The sequence below is a fragment of the Xyrauchen texanus genome, chromosome 32 (genome assembly GCF_025860055.1).
Source record: "Xyrauchen texanus isolate HMW12.3.18 chromosome 32, RBS_HiC_50CHRs, whole genome shotgun sequence".
Lineage (NCBI taxonomy): Eukaryota > Metazoa > Chordata > Actinopteri > Cypriniformes > Catostomidae > Xyrauchen > Xyrauchen texanus.
This window is the reverse complement of record NC_068307.1, coordinates 15,846,299-15,866,443: the sequence shown is the minus strand read 5'-3', so window position 1 is coordinate 15,866,443 and position 20,145 is coordinate 15,846,299. Positions and strand designations below refer to the sequence as shown.

Below are 20,145 nucleotides of genomic sequence, written 5' to 3'. Positions count from 1 at the left end.
TCTCTGTTCTCTCAGTAGTGAAGTTCAAATAGCTGTCGGGTCTTTGATTCTTCGTTCCTTAAAGGAACAGTTCACCCAATAATCTAAATTCTTTCAAAGAAGAAATATGATAGATTACCCAGTGCGGACTGTCAAGCTTCAAAAATGATAAAGTAGACTAAACAACTTCTATGCTATATTCTAAGTCTTCTGAATCCATACGATAGCTTTGTGCGATGAACTGAAAAGTCGAAATTTAAGTTATTTGCTAATCTTCCCCATCGTTCCCGTTCTCAAATTTAATTTGTACTCGTGTTCAATTTAAATATATAGATGTGTTGCACATGTTTGATGTCAAATGTTGTTAGTTCCTGCTTCCTTTCATTGACATTGAGCCTGGCATAACACATCTTAAAACTTGAGAGGTAAGGATTTCTTCGGAGGTAAAGATTTTCAGCGCTTAAATTATTTTATATATTCTTACTCTTTTGCTTATGCAAAGATTTTTTGGCTTTAGAATGTTTAAAGCAGAGAGGTCACAGGACTTTTATGGTGCTTTTTGTCATTTTTGAAGCTTGATAGCCTCTGTTCCAATATAAAAAGGAACATTCTGGATATTTTTGTTTTGTTACACATAAGAAATCATATGGGTTTGAAACAACATGAGGGTGAGTAAATGATTACCGTATTTTATTCCTTGAAAGTATCCAGTAATTCTCTGTACTTAAAACCTTAGTAATATTTACTCAGGATTTTTTAGGATTCCTCTTCATTAAACAACCGATTAAATCAGAGAAAGATATAAAATCACACTGGATGGAAGAAGGATTGAATATATCAGAGAAGGATCAAACAGTGTGTGATTTGTAGCTGCTCATCCCAGCGTCTCTGCTGATATATTTCAGAAAATGCCAAACCCCCCAAAAGCTCGACTCCCGCCCTGCCTAAGCAGTCAGCACGATGGCAGGTCTCCAAGGAGTTCTACCAAACCGAGAGCAACTACGTTGATATCCTGGCCACAGTCCTGCAGGTTTGTGTTTAGTCTGAAGGGGAAAAATTAATTTAATTTGAAAACTAATGCCATGGAGCTATATGTGGAGCTCACACACACACAAAACTCAATGTTTACTTGGATAGTAAATAACACATCTTTTACCAAAATAGCACAATCGGAACACAATTTCAAACAGGATGCAATCCTGCATTTTTACATCCGTTTATTATTTTCAATAATGTAAAAAAAACAAATGAGAACCGATTCGATGAAACAAACAGTTTAAATCAAATTGATTTTTAGAAATGTCAGACTTTCCAACACTATAGGGAACTGAGAACTTGCCGATAGGGCTGGGCAATATACAGTATGGAATAATGCAATATCTTAAACAGTCAAAAAAACATATTTAAACCATGAAGAATTCACAACACAGTAACTTAAAAAATGGAGCTAGTACTTCAGTATAATTTAGGTTTTATAGGATTTCAGGACAGTTTTCTAGTATTGTTTATGCTGATAAATCTTTAATTCATGTTTGATAGGTTTCAGTAAATGTAAAAAAAATAAAAAAAATATTTTAAAATGTTTGAATATTTGGTCTATTGCAGTTTGATGTTGAATATTATAGTACAGTTGAATGTTTTTGACATTTCGCACAGTATCATACACTAAAATTATATGCCAGGGCTAGTCAACTAGCAGCTTGCAAGCCACTTTAATTTGGCCCTCTGACTGTGTTAAACGACACTAAGTGGTGCATGCTACAACATGGCCGATTGTCAGAAGCGATCCAGTTTTGGATTGGAGTGCATGTGTTTAAGCTTGTCAAGGCATAGTTCAGTAACACTGCTCTACAAAACATGAACAAGCAAATTTTAGGTGGACAAATTGTATCGTGTCAAATTTATTTATGCAACTTGCCTAGCTGCTGGGAGCAGTTGTTTTTAAATCCAGTTTTTGACCGTGACTTCTCCTGAGGCATTATTGGATATTAAAGTGCCCACTTCAGAATCTTGCCAGGAAAAAGTAGGGTCAGTTCATGTGGTCAAATAATTATGTTGTTTTCTTGACTATTTTTCAATTTTTGTGAAAAATGTTTTTGATTACCTGTATGTACTGGTATTGCAAATCCACCAGTTTTTTATTTTTATTTTACTTTGCCACGGCAGCCATCTTTGTGTCATGGTGCACAACAAATTTTGGGTATGCTAGGGGATGGCATCCCCCTTGTAAAAGCACTATCCCCTTTAGATCAATTGTGTCATGTATTACTAGTTACTACTACTAATAACTAATCATGCAAGTAAAATTTTTATATTTTACTTATCTCATTCTGACTGGCTAATCGCCCTTATTAAAAATCTGTTATTATAATAAGGGCGATTAGCCAGGCAGAATTAGATTTCAACATGTGAGGTTGCCAGTTTTCTCTAGGTGAAATCCCTCAATCAGATCTGGAAACCTGTACAGTTTGGATATATGCTGCCAGGGCGATGCTTTAGTCACGCAATCTGGTAACTGAGCATGCAAGCTCTCTCCACTGTGAAAAAAGACGCCGGTTTTCTGACATGAAACTTGCGCCACTTCAAACTTGGTCAAGTAGTAGATTGGATTACAAAAAATGTATACCTGCAGTGGACAAGCGATCTAGAAATGAACCATTTTCATGATCATAACCTGGATTCTTTTTACAAAGTTCTTAATAAAATCCAATAATAAAGGACAACGTGGTCATATTATTGCCATGCGTCCAAAGGGTCAAGGAAGTGACGCTAATTTTTATCCAGATCTATTCAATTAAAAATGCATAAAAAAATGCCATTCACACAAACTTGAATGAGCATTTTTCATTTGCTGAGTTAAAAGTCAAGTAAATTTAAATATTTTTAAATGAAAAAATTAAAGTAAAATATATAATGTGGTGTCCAGAGAGAGACAAAAACAAAGTCTAATTAAAAGCTGAAATTCCTGAAATAAATGTTGGCATGACTAGTGCAGAATAATCTTTTATTGCTATTTCTTAAAAAAATAAGCAGTGAAACTATTGTGTTTTAAATTATGATTAAAAATGCTTTTGTCCACCAAATCAAAGTCATTGGGTGTAACCAATGGTAGTTATTTGTTGTTTATATTGACCATAAAACAGAGCGGACACCTTTAGACCCTCAAGACTGTGTGTGAAGTTTTAAAAAACATCTGATATTTATTTTGACATTTTTATGAAAAGGCACATTTTGTTCATGTGGTGTATCCCTGAGAAAACATCTTGATATTTTTGATTCAAAAATTCATATTTGTATAAAAAAATGTAAATATTTGTTTGTATCTTGAAAAATTTGTTTGAAAACTTTTTGGAAAATAATGATTGTTGTTTAAACTCCATAAAGAAAGTATTATAATACTTTTTAATTAATGGTTACACCACATGACAATTTTAAAGTTAGATTTGTTTATTTTTTTGTATAATGATCAAATTGGACACAAAGATTTCATTTCTGAGAACTTGACAAGTGTTTAACCCTCTGAGATCTGAGACCCTGTGGGGAAGTTTTGACATGCCTTGACATTTGTGCTTTTTTCAGTTGCTTAAAAACATATTAATGGCTAAAGTCTGATTACACTGTATTCAGCACAAACTGGGCTACAATAATATGTGAGCAACATGTGTGTACATGTTTGTATATTTGAGAAAATAACGTTTATGCATGGTTTTTGAAAAAACAAAATGTTTAAGTCATTGAAATAAGGCCATATAACACATACTAAACATTTGTCCACAAGCCTTTTGAGAACTGGATCTTGTAGCCTAGAGTTTTTGCTACAAATTATGTGAAAACCAACCTGATCACTCATTCATACAAAACAATATACTAATTGAAATTTGTAAGACACTTTTAGTGTTAGAAAGGTCATATGCGAGGAGGTGTGAACTATAATGAATATTGATTGTAATTCACACCTGAGGAGACGATGTTTTTTACATTGCACAATTTCAAACTACATGTTTATGTAAGATTTCCTCACTCAGTCTCTCGGAAATGTTGTGGAACTTCTGGTGGCAGTAGTCAGTTTGGCAGGTGGCAGTTTTCTGAGAATATTCTTCATTGGAACCCAAGCATTGTCCTCAGTAGATACCTTGAATGATGTTCTTGGTCCTGGTGGGTGGAAGAATTTTACAAAAACATCATAGTTTTCCTCGCTGATGTCTTCCAAGTTTTTGTCATCATAGACACAAACTCCTCTGCAAACTGGCTTTTGTTGTTTCCCACTTAGTTGTTCCTCTAACACCGTCACACACATTTTTGCCATGTGACCTTGTGAAGAAGTTCCATTCCGCATTTATACCAAAGTCCTTCTCTTGGTTGCACAGATTGGCAAAATATGAGCCTTTACCATTATGCTTATTACATCGGTTCATTTCTCAAAATGCAGGAATAAAGTAGGCTTTTTCCCAGAATTCTACTTGACCTAGTTCTGTAACCAATGGAATCTCAAACTCATATTTTTTACAACAGAATGCTAATATAGAGTACTTATATCTGTGAGAATTTCAGGTTCCTATCAGGTACCCCACCAGAGATAATCAACTGAAAGTGAAAATTTGCATTCAATAAAGCCTCAATAAAAAACCAGAGAGGAGTCTCAAACCTGAAATGATCTGCATGCACACCATACTTACCTTGGTAACCCCCCCCCCCCCTCCAAAAAAAATTAGGATTGAGACTCAAACACACTTTACTTTATAAATTGGCACTAAAAGTGGAACTTTCAGTGATCTTGATCATTACATTAGGTCTTAAGTTCTAAGTCCAAGGAACAAGAATGTGCAAAATGTTTATATATGTACATGTATCTTGTAATGTGCTCTAGAGATCCAAGGAGCTAGGACTATATTGAGGTTTCCATAAACATCTGTTTAACCAAAATGTTTTGTGCACAATGACACAAAGATGGCTGCCGTGGTTAAACCAAGTAAAATAAAAATAAAACACTGGTGGTTTTGCAGTACCAGTCACTCAAAACATTTTTGAAAAAAAAAAAAATGGTCAAGCAACTCATGTTGGTCCACTTGAGATGGATTAACCCAGTAGATCTTCTGGGTTACTCTTTTATGACTACTGAGGATTCTGACATACTATGTTGGCACACTGTATAATAGTGAAATGTGGATATTAGGATGGAGCATATGTTAAAAGTGCTTTGTAAAAGTGCATCAACACTGGAACAACATTTTCCCCACCGAAAACGTCTTTCAACAAAGCTCTCTACTTCAACACATTTTGAAAAATGTATGTAATGATGTGGCCTTTACCACCTGCCTACAAATCGGATAATCCTATTAGGTCCGGTGGAGTAACCCCACTGGAATGCACACCTCTTGTCAAGTGCCGCTCCATTGTGATTGTCTTTTAGATATGGTGTCTGTCCTGGCTCAGTGTCTTTTAGATATGGTGTCTGTCCTGGCTCAGTGAGTTTCTTTTTGTTCTCCTGGTCTTTCAGCTCTTCAAATACCCGCTGGACAGAGAGGGCCAGGTGGGTGGCCCGATCCTGGCTCCGGAAGAGATCAAGACCATCTTTGGCAGCATTCCAGACATCTATGAAGTGCATACTAGAATAAAGGTGTGTAATAACCTTTCCAAAACACTGAGTAAAGAGTGAACAATGGCTTAGTGGAATGTGTTTGCTGATGAATGTGCTTTGACAGGCGGATCTTGAGCAGTTGGTGATGAACTGGTCTGAAGAGAGGAGTGTTGGAGACATTATTTTGAAATATGTGAGTCTGACGAGGCTTTGAACTCAAACTCTACCGGCCTGGACCACATTACACAGTCAGAGACTGAATGGCAGCTTTTATGATCTTGCTGTCTCTTTTTTTTTTTTCTCTCTCTTTGTCTCAGTCTAAAGAGCTGGTGAAGGCATACCCACCCTTTGTCAACTTCTTTGAGATGAGTAAAGAGACCATAGTAAGATGTGAGCGGCAGAAGCCGAGATTCCACGCATTCCTGAAGGTACTGTGGCATCCTCGTAGTCAAGTAATTGTTATATGTATGGCGTTTTTCACAACATTGTGCCTTAAATGAAATAATTAAATAAAGTAAATAATGTTTGTAATTAGACCCCCAGTGAGCAAGCTAAAGGCGACTGTGACGTAGCGTGTATAAAAGTTTCTGAATTAGTGAGAAACCGATATATTGGATGATATCTGCCCATTTTTAACTCACTGCCTTCTTGGACAATAAATAGAAGTCTGAATTTTCAAGTCCACTTTTACTCACTCTTATGCCGCCTCAAACTCGTATGACTTTCTTTTGTTATGTGGAGCGCAAACCAATTGCATACAATGCAAGTCAATGGGGTTCAACACTTCCAAGCTCTAAAAAGGACATAACGGTAGCATAAAAGTAATCCATATGGCTCAAGTGGTTTAATCCACATCTTCTGAAACAATACGATCAGTTTTGGGTGAGAAACAGACAAATATGTAAGTTATTGTCTAATTATTCAAGCTCAAGTAAGTGTAATCAAGCTTCTCTCATGAACGCGCCTAGAAGACTGTGGATGTCGAGATTTATAGTGTATTAGGAGTTACATTTTGGATTACCTTATGCTGCCTTTGTCTTTTTTGGGGCTTGTAATATTTTGACCCCATTGACTTGCATTGAATAGATATAAGTATATATCCTTGAGAGCATCTTCACTTGTGTTCCACAAAAGAAAGAAAGTCATAAGAGTTTGAGATGTGTAAGGGTGAGTAATATTGAAGAAAATGAAATTTTTGGCAGAACTATTCCTTTAAGTACTGGTACATAGTTCGGTCCAATTATTAATCCGGTACTAAAATAATTGTTAATGGACTCGTTAAGGAACCGGAACATTAACATTCCTTACGATCCCAACCCTAAAAATAGCTATAGGCCTACACAGTATATAAGCTTTATTTTGGCTGCTCTCTTACATGTAAAAAGCATTGTGGGTGGGTTTGTATTAAGGATGTAAAGAATAAAAACTATATCACGATACCATTGTTTGTGCAGTACCATTGGTACAGAATACAGGCTCAATTCAATATCTGCGTGCACTGTCTGACTGACACAAGACTGCTTTCAAATGCTCAACCTAATTTTACATATTTGGGAAAAAATGTATGCATAATTAATCTAGTTAAAATCTTGATATGTCCTAGTATGACTATTAAACCACAAAAGGATGCAACTTAATTAAATTCAGCCTACTTTCTGCATTTGGTAACACCATTGATGCTAAAGTTAAAATAAACTTAAAAACTTTAAAATTTAAAGTTTCCATTTAAAAAAAAATTTTAATGGAAAAATAAAACGCTTTATAGGGCCCTACTTGGGGGGTTATTTCATTTAATAACTTAAAACAATGTTAATTAAATGAAAAACACTTGATGGAAACATGCAGTTGTTTTAACTTAATATTTACATTGATATTCACTTTTTCAATGGGCTAAAAGCATTTTTAATGGCATATTATCAATTTTTGCTGTGGTATCGAAATTGGTATCGAGAATCGTGACATTTTTCTGTTATTGGTATTAACAGCTGAAATTTTGGTATCTTGACAACTCTAGTTTGTACCCTATGGATGTTTATTATACATCCACATATTCACTAACATATTTATTGTTTCCAGATTAATCAGGCTAAACCGGAGTGTGGCCGACAGACCCTCGTGGAGCTTTTGATTCGTCCTGTGCAGAGACTGCCGAGTGTCGCTCTCCTACTGAATGGTAACAAATGTTTACCTAGCTTTGTGGAAGTTTTCCATAGACTTCTATTGTTTTCAAATAAAGTATTTTTACATAATCTAACCTAAACCTTTAAAAAATATATATATATATTGCATTTTTAGAATGTCAACAACTATTTACTTCATTTATTAACTTTGCCCTTTGATGATATCCCCAAAATAAAGTTAGTTATGTTATTAAAGTACTCTGCTCTGATATAGAAGTTAGCTAGCATCTATATCAGAGCACCTATTATGGTTTTTCATATATTACCTTTCATGTAGTGTGTTATATAGCTGTTTGTGAATTGTAAAAAAGTGCTCGACAAATGGAGTTATTGACTCCCAAAACAAAGAACCGATTCTGAACACTTGAAACGAGTTGTTAGTAATTCCAGATTTACTTCCTGTACTAACCTATGTAATTTGGTAACATAAAACTCACCTCTGGTCTTCATTGGCTGCTAACGAACAGCTTTGACCCGCCCTCAAACAATATGATAAGCGGTAGACCAATCACAACAGACTGGGACATCTGATCAATCAGAGCAGAGTATGCTCTCTGAAAGGAGGAGTTTTGAATGAACGCTTAAGAACGGATCATTGAACGAGTCATTTTTGACACTGGGGAAAAAATGATAATGCTGCAATTTAAATTATGAGCAAAAGTTTTTTTTTTTGACATTGGATGCATATACATTTATTGAATGAGACCTTTAAAACAATATTAGGCACATATAAAAACCATAATAGGTGCTCCTTAAGACATACATTTTATTTATTTTTTTGCCCTGAAAGTGTAGCTAGGTTTAACGCCCACACACAAATACATTGTATGCATTAATTTAGCAGCACGTTAATAACATTTCATGTTTTTGTGCTGTCAAGGCTTCTGCTCACACTGACATATTTGACAGCTTGTCTTTCAAAAATAATGTCTGTCATTTCAGCAACATAAAATGTAAATGTTGGATTACCTTATGCTGCCATAAAATGTTCTGATTTCTGCTTGATGAAAGTTTTGTGAGAGCACTGACACAGGATCACAGGATTTAGGATGGAGTTTGATTTTCTTTCTAGATATAAAGAAACATACATTGGATGACAACCCAGACAAAGTGACTCTAGAAAAGGCCATCGAGTCTCTCAAGGAAGTGATGACGTGAGTCCTGAGATTAACCACATAAATTGTAGATTCCTATAAAATAATTCTTAGTCTGGACGTCCAGCAAAGTTTACTTGGCTTTCTCTCTTTTAAATTTGGCACAGGCACATAAATGAGGATAAGAGGAAAACAGAGGGACAGAAGCAGATCTTTGATGTTGTTTATGAAGTGGATGGCTGCCCTGTAAGTAATTTGTGTCTGGAAATTTCTTACATTTTACACTCTTAAGGAATATTTCATTAAAGTTTTTTATTAAAGTTGTTATTTACTGGAAATGTTCCCCTCCACCACAGCTCTAAAATAATTTCAAATGGTCATTTAAAACTAAACTATGACTGACAAACCTTAACTAACATTATAAGTGGACTTATACAATTCTTAAAATATACAATTCTAAAACAAAATAGAAATATGACACCAATAACCGTACATTATAAACTCTAATAGTGTACTACGCTGTCAGCCTCATATATGGCTGCTGTTCAGAACAGAACAGCTGCGTCCAGAGATGGGGCTGCCAAACCAATGTGCTCAGCCCCAGATGGGAGTTTCCTGGATCAGTTTGGCTTTTGTTGCTCATGGGATCTGAACCAGCATAAACAGAATGGAGTTTGATCCAGAATCAGAACTCTGTGACCATCTATGAGAATATCAGTCAGGGTATTAGTTCAGGCTAGGATACAAGACACATGGGTTATTGGAGACTACTGCACAATGTTCAGAAGGAATTTTGGACTATTCTTCCTTACAGAATTGCTTCAGTTTAGCCATATACTTAATACTGGTGTGAATGGCTCTCTTGAGGTAATTCCACAGAATTTCTTTTGGGTTATGGTCTGCACTCTGACAGGGCTACTCATAAAGGTGGATTTTCTTTTTTTGAAGCCATTCTGTAGTGGATTTACTTCGGTGTTTATGGTCATTATCCTGCTGCTTCACCCACTGAGCTTCTGCTGGCGCGCAGCCACCCTGATATTATTTTGATAAACTTGGGAATTCATTTTTTTCCTTTGATGGCAATGGTCCAGGCCCCCAAGCAGCTCCAAATCTTGATGGTCCCTTCACATTCACCGTTGGGATGAGGTTTACATGTGGTGCCCGTTTTTACACTGTTGTGTGTTCTTCCCAAACAATTCTACCTTTATTTCATCAGTCCATAAAACATTTTCCCACTAGCACTGAAGAGTGTAAGGGTGATCTTTTGCAAACTTCAGGCATGCAGCAATGTTTTTGTTGGAAAGCAGCGGCTTCCTATGTGGCATCCTACAATAAACACAATGTCTGTTTAATGCTTTCTGTATGTTAGATTCATGAACAAAGAGGTTAACCAGTTCCAATCATTCCGCCAAGTCTTTAGCTGTCCCTCCTAAGGTTCTTTTTTACCTCATTAAGCATTCTGTGGTGTGTTCTTGGCTGGACAGCTACTTCTAGGGATAGTAGCCACAGAACTAAATCGTCTCCATTTATAGAAAATTTGTCTTACAGTGGACAGATGAATATCTAAGCTCTTCAAGATATCTTTGTAACCCTTTCCAGTTTTATGCAAAGCAACAATTCTTGAGATTCTCTTGATCTCTTTTTGCATGGTCCACGTCAATAGATGCTTCTTGGGAATAACAAACTCAAATTGTTTGAGAGTTTATAAGTCAAAGTAGCTCTAACCCACACCTCCAATATACTTTTTCCAGCCAACACTGAATGATTTAGTCAATAGGTACAAGAGCAATACAATAATTTGTGTTATTAGTTAAAACACGTTATGTTTGTTCATTATTGTAATTTGAATGAAACCAGATTTTAAGACAAATTTAAACATAAATGCAGGTAATTCCAAAGGGTTCACATACTTTTTCTTGCCACTGTAAATGATGGCCGAGGCTAAACATTCTGTGTGTGTGTGTGTGTGTGTCGCGCCCACTTACAGGCCAATTTGTTGTCATCTCATCGGAGTCTGGTCCACAGGGTGGAAACTATTGCTCTTGGAGACAAACCCTGTGACAGGGGGGAACATGTCACACTCTTCCTCTTCAACGACTGTTTAGAGGTAAAACTTGATCTTTCCAAATCACCGTACCATGACAACCCCTTTAGAAACATTTATGGAAATATTACAGCCAACACTTTTTAGAATTCATAAAGCAAAAGCTGTTTCTGATTCCAAAAGAATGCCACTATATGAGAGGCATCAATCTTGATTTCTTTTCTCAGATAAAGAGCCAAAGTTTCTCTAATGTTATTATAACACCCATGATGCAGTTGAATAAACAATTAAGTTGATTTGATCAAAGTGCAATGTGACATATTGACTCTCAGCAAAGCTTGTTTTTTGTACATGAAAACCTGTCAAGAACATGTTAAGGATTATGTTTTGCTCCAAAATCAAAAGAAAGATATAATAAATTACTCTTAAAATTGTAAACACACTTGACTGAGTTTGTTTCTAATGAGTCATGACATAAAAACCTTTTGAAATGAAGGCTTAATGTAAAATGCTCTAAAGGAATTTTGTATACAAATATAAAATGTGCTTTCTTAGTAATTTCTTTAAAAACATATTTTATTTTTGTAGTGTGTGTGTGTGTGTGAGCGTGTATTTATCTCTTTGTGGGGACCAAATGTCCCCATAAGGATAGTAAAACCCGAAATGTTTGACCTTGTGGGGACATTTTGTCGGTCCCCATGAGGAAAACAGCTTATAAATCATACTAAATTATGTTTTTGAAAATGTAAAAATGCAGAATATTTTCTGTGAGGGTTAGGTTTAGGGGTAGGGTTAGGTTTAGGGGATAGAATATAAAGTTTGTACAGTATAAAAACCATTATGTCTATGGAAAGTCCCCATAAAACATGGAAACACAACGTGTGTGTGTGTGTGACATTAATTTAATTGTAATTAAATGAATGTCACAAAGCAAAAATCCTTATTGGTCCAAAAAATTTGACCTCATTTCCATTATGCTAAATATTATTTATTTTAAAATCTCAGGGTTAAATGTGACCTGGACATGTTTTGGTGAAATTCACATAGACACCTCTTAAGGCCACAAGTGTTTCCTCCCTCTAGGTCTTCCCTTACACACCCAGATTGCTGTCATCTCAGTTTAACCTCAGCTTGTCATTATTTTCACGAGAGATCTGCCAAAATCACTGCAACCTCACACACTCGTTCAGTTCAGGGACATCCGGTGCTGTTGAAGAACAATTTTATGAATAATGTATGCATGTGCAGTCATCGCTTGTTTACGCTGCTCTTCGGGCCGTTTCCTCAATTAAAGAGGGGATACATTTAAGCACCATGGAGGGGTGCGCCCGTTTGTGTCGGCACATGGTTATGGTCTATTTCGCTCACTGCTTGGTCTAGACTAGTAATGAGTGCAGGGAAAAGGGAAGCCTCTGAGTGATCAATTATTTATTTAGAAAGTCTTCTGTATGCTTATCTGTCACCCCAGCACTGGGTTATACATTTCGGCTCTTCTAAAGCACACAAAGGACTCCCCACCGTTCTGCTTTAGTATAGGAGAGAACATTTTACATTTCTGCATTATGAAGAAAGTAGCATTAAAAGGGTCAGATGAGGAACTGTAAAGTGGTAACTAATAACTAAAATAAGACTAAAAAGCCACACCAAAAAAAAAAGGCATAAGTGGACCTTTACATTGTCTAATATTTAAAAACATTTAAAATAAATTGTGATATGGCCACTTTAAGGTTTAATTTGTGTGTTTTCTTTGTCTTTGTATTCAGATTGCCAGGAAAAGACACAAGGTGATAACCACATTCCGGAGTCCATTGGGTCAGACACGGCCGCCGGCCCAGCTCAAACACATTACTCTGATGCCTCTGTCCCAGATCAGGAGAGTTTTAGACATTCAGGACACAGAGGGTGAGATTGGAGGGACTGTTTGCCGTTCTTTATCCCACCATGTGCATTTTATAGATTTATAAAATTTATATATGTGTGTGTGTGTGATTTCACAATCAACACCCTGGAGAGGGAGATTTAATGTGGTTTTGTGTTGGGAATAAAAATGTACCTTTTCGGTGTCTTGAGCTCATTAAAATCCAGTCATGCCTCAAAACCCTGGTGTATTTTCAAGTTAAATAGCACTTTAAGGATGAAGATCACATCCTGCTGCCTATATATTTGACTGATATTCTAATCTGTACATATTAAAGAGCTTCTTCTCTCACTTTAATTTGTAGTTGTTCACCAAAATTACGGCATTGATCAATTCATCAAGTTATAAATTGTTTACTGATAGTTGTCTCTGCATATTAAAGAGATAATTCACCCAAAAATGAATATTCTCTTATTATATACTTGCCATCATTCAGTCCCAAACTCATATGGCTGGCTTGCTTCTGCAAAATATAAGATATTTTGAAGAATGTATAAGGTGTTTTTGTCCATACAATGTAAGTCAGTGGGGTCCGAATGTGTGTGTATATTTGTTTTTTGTTATATTTGTTATATTTGTTTATCTCTCTCCTAGAGTGTCAGAATGCCTTCGCCCTGGTTGTACGTCCTCCTACAGAACAGGAGAACCTGCTATTCAGCTTTCAGCTGACTGCCGAAGACACCCTCAAATCTGCTTGGCTCAAGACCCTCTGTCGTCAAGTTGCCAACACGATCTGCAGAGCTGATGCGGTGAGTGTGCGCGCACACAAACACACACACACATACACACACTGAGAGAACAAGGTTCCCACGCATCCTTGAAAACCTGAAATTTTGCAAGGCAGTTTTCCAGTCATGGAAAATAATAAGAATACTTAAATGTCCTGGAAAAAAAAATTATTTGTCTTTGAAAATATTAGTATAATAATTGTGTCACTGTCAAGGTTTTTGTTACATATACAAAAACATGGTAATGATCAGGGCTCAGGATGTGTGTCAAATACATTCTTTGCGTTTGTTACTGCCGGCAGCTGCACATTGTGAAGCAACATCAACGGTTGACTGTCATGAACGAAGAGACCTGTCAACTACATTCTCTGCTCATCTGCTGTCATGCTTTGCTCCATGAAAATAGTTTAAGTATTGATATAGTGCTGCAAATAGAATGTTTTTGTTCCAACAGTGTTAAACACAAAAATATTTGCATCGTAAACTTTAGACAGTGAAGACGGTCGGACTTTTTAATTGATTTCACACCCCGGGGTGGTATCTTGGTGATGCGGCCTTTAAACCTCGAGATATGAATTAATTTTCAATAATTCAACAATTAGTGTCTGCTTATACTGTGGTCACAAAAAAAAACAAGGACAAACAAAATGGTCATAAAAATTACATTAGCTAGAAATAGCAGAATGTCACGGAATTTGACATATTTGGGATGAAAATTAATGTTTGAATGCACAATTAATCAAATTAAAATCATGATATTTCCTAGTATGATTTACTAAACCGCAAAAGGCTGTGATTTAATTTTTATATATATATATATATATATATATATATATATATATATATATATATATATATATATATATAATTAATCTGCATGTGTTGCATGCTTCATAATGTGTCGGCCACTCATACACTGAAAACGTGCATCATGATAATGGCTGCATGATTATGGTTAATAATGACAGTCAAAATCTAGTAGCATCTAATAAACATGCAAAAAAATATATAATAATAATTCTACTGTAGAGCAAATGTTTTCCTAAATTGATGGCAACATATGTGGACAGCAGGACAAAGTTGTGAAATTTGAAATGATATCAAGCTATAGAAAGTCAGATTTTTTTATTTTTTTTTCTTTCACATTTTTTGTTTACAGGAGTGTTGGTAATTCATGTTTTCGAGACTACAGATATTACTTCAGAAATTAGCATAATTCATTCTGATATAAGTAATGGCCAGCATCATCCAATTACTGCCAACCATGTTAAAATAAAATTATACATTATAAATTCTGAATCCAAGTATCGATTACCATTGTCCCATGTCTGCAAATCATGCTGAGTGGTTCAAACATAATCTGCAGATTGATAGGAAGTTTGGATTGAATGCATTTAGCTGCGTAAAGAGTTATAGGAAGCTCCCTTGTTCCCTATTTAGTGAATGACTTCACATCCAGTGTGTACTGTCTGTCTGCACTGGTCTCAGAAAAGTTCAATATGCTCCTTATTTTCATCATAACTCATATTTTTTCAGCTTTTGGATGAACCCATTTATTCTCAACGTGATGATGCACACAGTAAATATAGTATTTCAAAGGGAGAAAATGCACTGAAGTACACATTAGTGTACATTGTGTTTAGCAGCATGGCGTGCTGCCGTAAATCACTCAAATTTTTAAATCGTTTACAATTTTTATAATTTTTTGGGCATATTGGATGAAACTAGGGACTGTAATCTTTTGACTTATATAGGTTTCAATGTAAAAACTTAATTGGGTTTCCCACCAGATGTGGTTTTGTTGCCATTTCTTCTAAAGACAAACTCCGTTGTGGTTGGCACCATGCTGTTTTGTCACATGGTGTCAAAAGTTTAACCCTTTACTGACAACACAGAGATTCCTGAACTGAGATCAGTCAGTTTAAATTAATTTAAATTATGCATTGTGTATAGCGAAGCCTAAATACAACATCCCGGCCTGTGTATACGGGGTCGCACGAGGATAAAATTAAATTAAGGTGATTCCTTTTGATCAAAATGAAGTCATGATTTGCCCATGCTTAACTGCCAATAGAAGTAGTTACTCTGTTGGGTGTTCACACTTGAATCTTCTTTAAAGATATTTGACATTATTATTAGTTTATTGCAATATACAGTTGTAATATATATTTCTTTAATTTAGCACGCAGCATTGCTATACAACCTCAAATCTTTATTTTGGTGGAAAACTGAAGGAAGATGGCTCGTCTTGGTTTTTAGTTTGAATTGACAACAGCTTTGTGCTCCTTCCAAACATTGGTGAACTGCTCCCATCTCCTCCTCAGTCCACAAAATCCCAGTGTAAAGGAGTTACTTTAAATTAGTTTGGAAACTTGCAATAGCCAAACTTATGTGCAATTGAAGTAAATCTTTAGCGATTTAAATATTACATGGTTGGCGCACGTTAGAGAGTCGCACAAACTGAATTCCGAGCACATCTGTTACTTTAATTAACCGTGAGAGGCAGAAACCAATATTGCGGTTAAAAAATTATAAATTGTGCAGCCCTTACCACCATCATCATTCATCAAACGTGCACTGCGTGTGTTTGTGTGTGTGGTAGATGACCGAGAGTAGAGTACATACTGACTAGATATATTTATTTAATGAAGGGACGTTTTTGTAGGGTTTAATAATCACACACAACCACATACTGTGGCAAACTGCTTATCTGGAGGTGAGAAACTACCTTCAAAAACACATGGAAAGGCAAAATAAAAGCTTAATTTCAATAGACGTGTAAAATGGGGAAAATACATAAATATACAGTACAACTCTTGGATAGTAATGTAATGTTTACTGTAACAGTATTAATAATAATTTATTGAAATCTCACACATATGTGATGTTCTGTCATGCAGCAATTCATTTGACAAAAATGTTAAATTATGTTTTGGATTGGCTGTAAGGATTTTTTATAAAAGGGTTTAATTTGATAAAAATAATGCAATGTCATGTCAAAAAAAGTTTATTAAAATTATTATATTTTCATTTGTTTAAAGTCTTAATAAATGTATTTGTTTAGACACCATTTTTATAATACAAATGATACAATTATAAAAAATTGATCAAATAAAAACATGAAATATGTCAAATATGGAATTCAGAAAGAAAAACATCCAATGACCACAATACTATACTATTAAATACTATACACATTGGGCACATAAAATGTCCTGGAAAATTGAGCCTTGAAAAAAGTGGGAACCCTGAGGGAAACATGGCCACTTCCTCCTCAGATCAGCCCCCTCAGGTCTTGAACAGAACTCATTTATTTTATTAGCTTTGCTTTCTTTTTATTGTGGCTATAAATTAGGATGTTTGTGTGGGCCTTTTGGTGTTTGCTAATCCTATTAGATGGTCACATGTGGTTAAACTGGAAGGCAGATTAATGTAATTGGTAGAGGAATTGTATTTGAACTTTAAACTTCAGACGCACCCGTCTTTATCTTCACGCCGCAGAACCGCAGGTCCATCTTTCAGACGAGCCCAGCCCTGCCCACACAGCACATGTAATTGTCACAGCCAGACAGACGTATGTATTTCCCTTTGTAATTAAACAAGCCAGGCCAAACCCTGCAGCTAAATGTATTTTATGCTGGTTTGCAGTTCTCGGACCATCCGTAAGGTGGCAACATATCCACACGTCACTGATGGAAAATGCAGCCCACATTTAGTGTCTGCTCCTCTGTGTGTCAAGAAGCCCCAGCTGTTTGGAAGGCTTCTCTTTGTATTTTGACAGGCCAGCACAATCGCTGTGTATTTATTAAATTTTCTGTGTCTTAAACAGGAAGATCTTATTCAGAGCACCGGTCCTGACTCCGTCCAAGTAAGCACAAAGGACATGGACAGCACACTCAGCCGAGCTTCAAGGGCCATCAGAAAAACTTCAAAGAAGGTAGGAGAAGAAAGAAACCTGAAAATACTAAATCAGACAATGCTCACTGCAAATTCACTTTAGCCACTTTTAGGTCTCTCTGTTGCCCATTTAAATGATTAATTCACCAAAAAATTTCATTTCTTTCATCATTTACTCTCACTAATGCCAGTTCAAAGCCATATTTGTTTGTTTCTTCAGTGGAACACTTAAGCTTTATTCTTAGAGAACATCCTATCCAATTTTTTTTTCTTCTTCTATATAATGAACGTGAATGAGAGCTGGGGCATTCAAGCTTCAAAATGACAAAAAAAATAAATAAATAATCACCATAAAGTGAACAATACCATATGACTTGTGCACAGTAACTTTGTTTGAGGAACAGAGCAATAAGCAATATTTAAGTCACTATTCAGTGACAATCTTGATAACAGCACTAGCTCTGCTTGGCGAGTTAATGAGTGAAGTAGCGATTGTACGTTTTGTCAATGAATCACTCTTGAGTTGAATCATATCACTTAATCAATTGATCCAATTAACCGAACGAGTCTGAATGATTGTTCACAAATTGAACCGATTCGGTTCTCCGGTTCGATACTCAATGATCCATTCGAATTAGTTTGCGGCTCACTGGTGAGAAAGATTTTCAGTAAATAACAACTTAAGCCCTGTTCACACTGTTAGCGAGTTTGTCACTAGATGTCGCTAGTCTCTGTACTCTGCGTCATTAGTGGGCGTTCCTACTGCTGTTGCTCTAACGTCATTGGCCGGCTGCACAACTGGCCATAGCTTTAGAAATTCTTATGACAGGTGAGATTTATTGCTGGTAAAACGAAGATATCATTCTTATTTGACTAGGAATCATTTGTTTTGCCTCTGAAAAGAAACCTTCTGCAGGGGAGAGTCTTTTAATATAAACTGCAACTGTGCTCGATGCATCATACAGTATTATGAACAAGACAAACAATCTATTAATGTATACATCAAACTCACTCACAATACTGGTACATCATCCTGCTAACAAATAAGCATTCTGGAGGGGAAAGTGTTATAAAATGCACTGCAGCAATTCTTAATCATATCAATGAATGATAATTCAGCGAATCTATCAAACTCAGAATGCTGCCAATTTCTGACACTGATTTCCACATATCAGTAGCTGCGTTTAAATGGACAACTTTTTTTTTTAATAGGAGTGAAATTATTCCGATTGATGATTCTGAACGTACTGTTTACATGAACACTACATAAAGTGATCAGATTGATGTAAGAGTTTGTGTTAAGCAACAGATCGGAACTGCTATTGTGACGTGTGTACACTGCACGATTATACAGTATTCCATCGCCATTTGAAGGGGTGTTCACACTTGACTTTGAGCACACACAATTATTTCGGACTTCTCTACAAATGAGGATATGATGTTATATGTGACGGCTTGTAGATTTAATAATCAATACATCATAAATAACAAAAAATATTACATTCAAAATGGTCAAATATACCATCTACTAATTTTCCAGTAACACAAAATCTACACTGCCTTTGAATTGAGCCAAGGGCTGAGTTCTATTTACCTGTTTCATGTGATATCAATATATATGACCTTGCAGCCATATACCATACAGCATATGACCAAAACTCCACATACCTTCTGTGTGCTGTGGGATATGACAAAAGTCAGCAAAACTGTTGTTTCTATATATAAAGCTTAACAAAGTGATACTGCTGTTTACATACAGAGCCAAAATTACTAAGTCAACCAGTGATGATGGTGAGAGCAGCGATTTAAAAACTTAGATTTATAATGTAAGATGTATGACGATTGTAACATTATGTATAAAAAGCACTATAACATCACTATACAGTATATATTTAATTGTAGGCTGTACAGTATACTAATGTTAGTCATTGAACACAAGATTTTGAAGCACAGAATTTATTCACACCACCAGATTACAATGTAAAAATAGTCATATGTAATGTTGATATGGAAAATGCAGGGTATTTTTAAATGAACTATTAAAAGACAACATAAAACAATAGTAATTATTAATAATTTGCATTGGTATGTTTGCTTCTGTTGATTTCTGTGTTCTCTTTATGAGCTGAAGCTCCTGAATGAGAGATGTTTAAGGTGATATACCGCTGGGTGTGTGTGCTCGCCGATCACAAGTCAGACTGGGTGGCGTACGGAGATGAATCGTGATTAAAATATATTTAAATGTTCGTTAAAGTCGAATCTGGCAACATTTCTGCAGACTTCAGACATGTACGCACTTTTCCTGAGACTTAGCATTAAGTATACTCTGAATTAGCAATTTTAGGATGCTTTTATTGACGTAATTTCACAGGCGTTTCTCCATTCACTTCTGTTGCTTCTTTACGATGGTCACAAATATGCCCACCGTGATGAAAGTGTCGTTGTGCATGATGCGTCATGACGCCATTACTGTGTCAGTACTGAACATGAGCAGATCGTCCCTGTTTCACAAAGCAATCCGATCAAAAAATTCTCTTTTCAAACGGATTAAAAAAGGTTTGCGAAACCCCTTACAATCCAAATGAAATTTAAAACGGATGTTGCCAATTTAATCCGACTGACGTGGTTACATGACTTTTTTTTAATATTGAGATTCTAGTCCAATCATAAATGCATTACCAGGTCCATTTAAATGCAGCTATTGTTTTAACATATACATATATATGT

The 20,145-nt window shown here is 35.8% G+C and overlaps 1 protein-coding gene across 1 annotated transcript in view; it reads left to right on the top strand.

Annotated features, from left to right (window-relative positions):
* The window catches only part of ect2 (epithelial cell transforming 2), a 45,494-nt gene that overhangs the window by 19,834 nt on the left and 5,515 nt on the right, over positions 1-20,145 (top strand). Inside the window, exons 14-24 of the mRNA XM_052101183.1 lie at positions 885-1,009; positions 5,477-5,596; positions 5,682-5,750; positions 5,875-5,985; positions 7,634-7,730; positions 8,810-8,891; positions 8,999-9,077; positions 10,819-10,938; positions 12,639-12,777; positions 13,388-13,542; positions 17,351-17,458. Of these exons, the coding sequence (XP_051957143.1) occupies positions 885-1,009; positions 5,477-5,596; positions 5,682-5,750; positions 5,875-5,985; positions 7,634-7,730; positions 8,810-8,891; positions 8,999-9,077; positions 10,819-10,938; positions 12,639-12,777; positions 13,388-13,542; positions 17,351-17,458 (1,205 nt within the window). The remainder of the gene's footprint in view (positions 1-884; positions 1,010-5,476; positions 5,597-5,681; positions 5,751-5,874; positions 5,986-7,633; positions 7,731-8,809; positions 8,892-8,998; positions 9,078-10,818; positions 10,939-12,638; positions 12,778-13,387; positions 13,543-17,350; positions 17,459-20,145) is intronic.